Below are 2,970 nucleotides of genomic sequence, written 5' to 3'. Positions count from 1 at the left end.
CTCTGGGAGTGAGGGGCACCTGGAACGACTTGGCCCCTTGACTTCATTACAGCCTTGATCCAAATCCAGACAAAACAGCTGAACTCCAGATGTGAGGAGAGAGTGACTGTCCTTACATTTAGTCACCGTTCCACCAAGTATAGCATCAAACGTCCTACTAAAACTGGAGACAATGGGAATCAGCTGGAAGACCTGATTTGTTTGGAATTACAAGGAAGATGAAAATAAAACAGAAATCCTTAGTGAAACTCAGCAGCATCTGGGGAGAGAAAGCAGATTTAACATTTTGAGTCCAGTGACCCTTCTTCTGAATTGCTGCAGCAATTTCTGTTTTGTCTCAGATTTCCAACATCCTTAGTTCATTGTTTTATCACATGGAAGATGGTTGCGATTGTGGACGTCTATCATCTCAGTCCCACAATATCTCTGCAGGAGATCCTCAGGGTAGTCCAAGGCCCAACTATTTTCTGCTGCTTCACCAATGGTCTTTCCTCTATCATAAGATCAGAAATGGGCATGTTCACAGATGATGACACAAAGCTTAGCCCCATTTATGACTCCTTAGATACTAAAGCCATCCATAAATCTATCCATGTCTGTATGCAGCAAAACTTGGCAACATCCAGATGTCAGCTAAGTGGCAAGTCATATTCTCACCACACAAGTGACAGGCAGTGATCATCTCCATCAAAAGTGGATCTAACCATTGCCCCTTGACATTTAAATGCATTACTTCTACTGAATTATTTGTAATCAACATCCTGGGCATTACCATTATACAGAAACTGAACTCTCAAGTTGTATTAATTGACCTACAGTAGGCCAAAGCTAGGAATTTTGTGGTGAGTAAATCATGGATGCGTGGGAACGCCAACAAAGTTTCCCCCAAATCACACACCATTCTATGGAACATTATTACCATTTATTCACTTTTGCTTGGCTACGATCGTGGAATTGTTTTCCTAACAGCATTGTGGGTGCCTGTACAGGACTGCAGGTGCTCAAGAAAGCAGCTTACCAGCACTGTCTTTCAAAGGAAAATTTGACAATTAAACACTGGCCAGAAACGCCCACATCCTATAGTTGGTGTGACAAAAATTGGTGGATGGTATGCCAATCAAGCAAGCTGCTTTGGCCTGGATGGTGTCAAGCTTCTTGAGTGTTTCTGGAGGTGTACACATCCAGGCAAGTGGGGAGTATTCCATCACATTTCTGATTTGTACGTTGTAGATGGTGGACAGGCTTTGGGGAACAAAGAGGCGAATCAATACATATATTTAAGACAAAGGTAGATGGATTTTTGACTAACAAGGAGTAGGCCACAAACATAACAGCCATCACCGTATCAAATGGTGGAACAGGTTTGAGGCCTACTTGTGCTCCTAATTTCTACGTTTTTACAAGTTACTGACTGCAGAATTCTCAGTCTTTGAACTGTTCTTATAGCCACAGTACTTATATGGCTAATCCAATTCAGTTTCTGGCCAACTGTCACCAACAGGATGACATGGGTTACAAACATCTAAATGTCGTAACACATGTATTATAGCACTAGTAAACCTAAACATCATAGTGACAATAATTAATAAAAGATATATACCAGCAGGTAGTATAGTAGGTACTTTAAAATAACATTCCAAAATCAGCTCCTTGGGAACAAATCCAATTATTTTGTAAATAACAAGTTGGATTAGAATTGTATAAATTAAATTTATTTATATAACAGAAATGTTAGCTCAGGAGCTGTGTTGGCTGTGGTTCAGTTGGTAGCTACTTTTGAGTCTGTTTTAGACGTTCTGCTCCAGGCACAAAACAAAAAATATAGGCTGTTTTTTAAATACGACATTCTCTGACAGATGTAAAACAGCCCACTACACGAATACAAAGTGCAGCAGGAATTTTTTCTCTGTTGACTACCCAATACCCAACTCTCTATCAGCGTCCTTAAGCTACTTTTCTTATTACACACCTCTGGAGCTAATGGGAACTTGAACCCAAACCTCCTAGTCTGCACGGACAGACTCTACCCCTGTACCCCAAGAAAGCCCTATCAATGTAGTGAAAACAGATTATCTAATCATTATCTCATTGCTGTCTGTGAGAGCTTGCTGTGCGGTAATTAATTGCCATATCCCCCTACAATGACCGCTCCTCAAACATAGTGAACTGATTTTAAAACGCTTAGACACATTTTTAGCTTAAAAACGGCACGATTTAAAAAAAACTTGAGGATTTAGAATCTCCTCAAAAAAAGGCACGATTAAGAATGCCAGTTTTGTAATTGCCCCGTTGGCGCTTCAACTGGACGCCACACTCAAAATGGATAGGGGTATGATCCTCAGATGAGGTCATTTCCGTTATCGGAAGTGCGCACTTGGATTATTCCCGCCGGAAGTAGGTGGTAGTGCGCCGCCATTTTGTGTCTGACCGGGCTCCGGTCGCGCGGTTGCCGCTTCCGGTCGTTTTATTTTCCTTTCTTTTGGCGACGGCGCGAGGAGGAGATGCCCCAGAATCCGCTGCGAGTGGCGGTGGTGTGTTCGAGTAACCAGAACCGGAGTATGGAGGCGCACAGTATCCTCAGGTAACCAGCCTCGCCGCCTGCCGGGCCTACCGGTCAGGAGTGAGCAAACCGGGCCCGACGTCTTGTCTGCCCGCCTCCCTCCCACCCAGCCTCTGTACCTGCTACGTCCCTCCGGGAATTGAACCTCTGTCCGCCGCTGGGCCCATCGCGTACCTTCTAGAAGCCGTTCCATCGTTCCGGGCCCAACGCGCGCCCTCAAAAGATTAATTCCACAGCCCGGGCCTGACGCCGAGTCTATGCTGTGGCCGCACCCTCTGTAACAGAACTTGATTGTCGTTCCTTTCTCTTTCTTTGACACCCCCCCCCCCCCCCGCGTCGTTACACCACCAAACAAGTCTTTGTGCGGCTTCTGGGCCGTGCGCCTGGCATCACTAGCCGAGTGCCGTGGG

The 2,970-nt window shown here is 44.9% G+C and overlaps 1 protein-coding gene and 1 long non-coding RNA gene across 2 annotated transcripts in view; one reads left to right on the top strand and one right to left on the bottom strand.

Annotated features, from left to right (window-relative positions):
* Positions 1–2,851, bottom strand: part of LOC125486656 — a 20,487-nt gene extending 17,636 nt beyond the window's left edge. Inside the window, exon 1 of the long non-coding RNA XR_007265304.1 lies at positions 2,680–2,851. This is a non-coding gene — a long non-coding RNA (uncharacterized LOC125486656). The remainder of the gene's footprint in view (positions 1–2,679) is intronic.
* The window catches only part of ssu72 (SSU72 homolog, RNA polymerase II CTD phosphatase), a 106,019-nt gene continuing 105,411 nt past the window's right edge, over positions 2,363–2,970 (top strand). The window contains exon 1 of the mRNA XM_048615105.1: positions 2,363–2,581. Coding sequence (XP_048471062.1) covers positions 2,502–2,581 — 80 coding nt within the window. The 5' untranslated portion in view covers positions 2,363–2,501. The remainder of the gene's footprint in view (positions 2,582–2,970) is intronic.

This window comes from Rhincodon typus, chromosome 31 (genome assembly GCF_021869965.1).
Source record: "Rhincodon typus isolate 14 chromosome 31, sRhiTyp1.1, whole genome shotgun sequence".
Lineage (NCBI taxonomy): Eukaryota > Metazoa > Chordata > Chondrichthyes > Orectolobiformes > Rhincodontidae > Rhincodon > Rhincodon typus.
The sequence above is the reverse complement of the archived record's forward strand: the minus strand, read 5'-3'. Positions and strand labels throughout refer to the sequence as shown.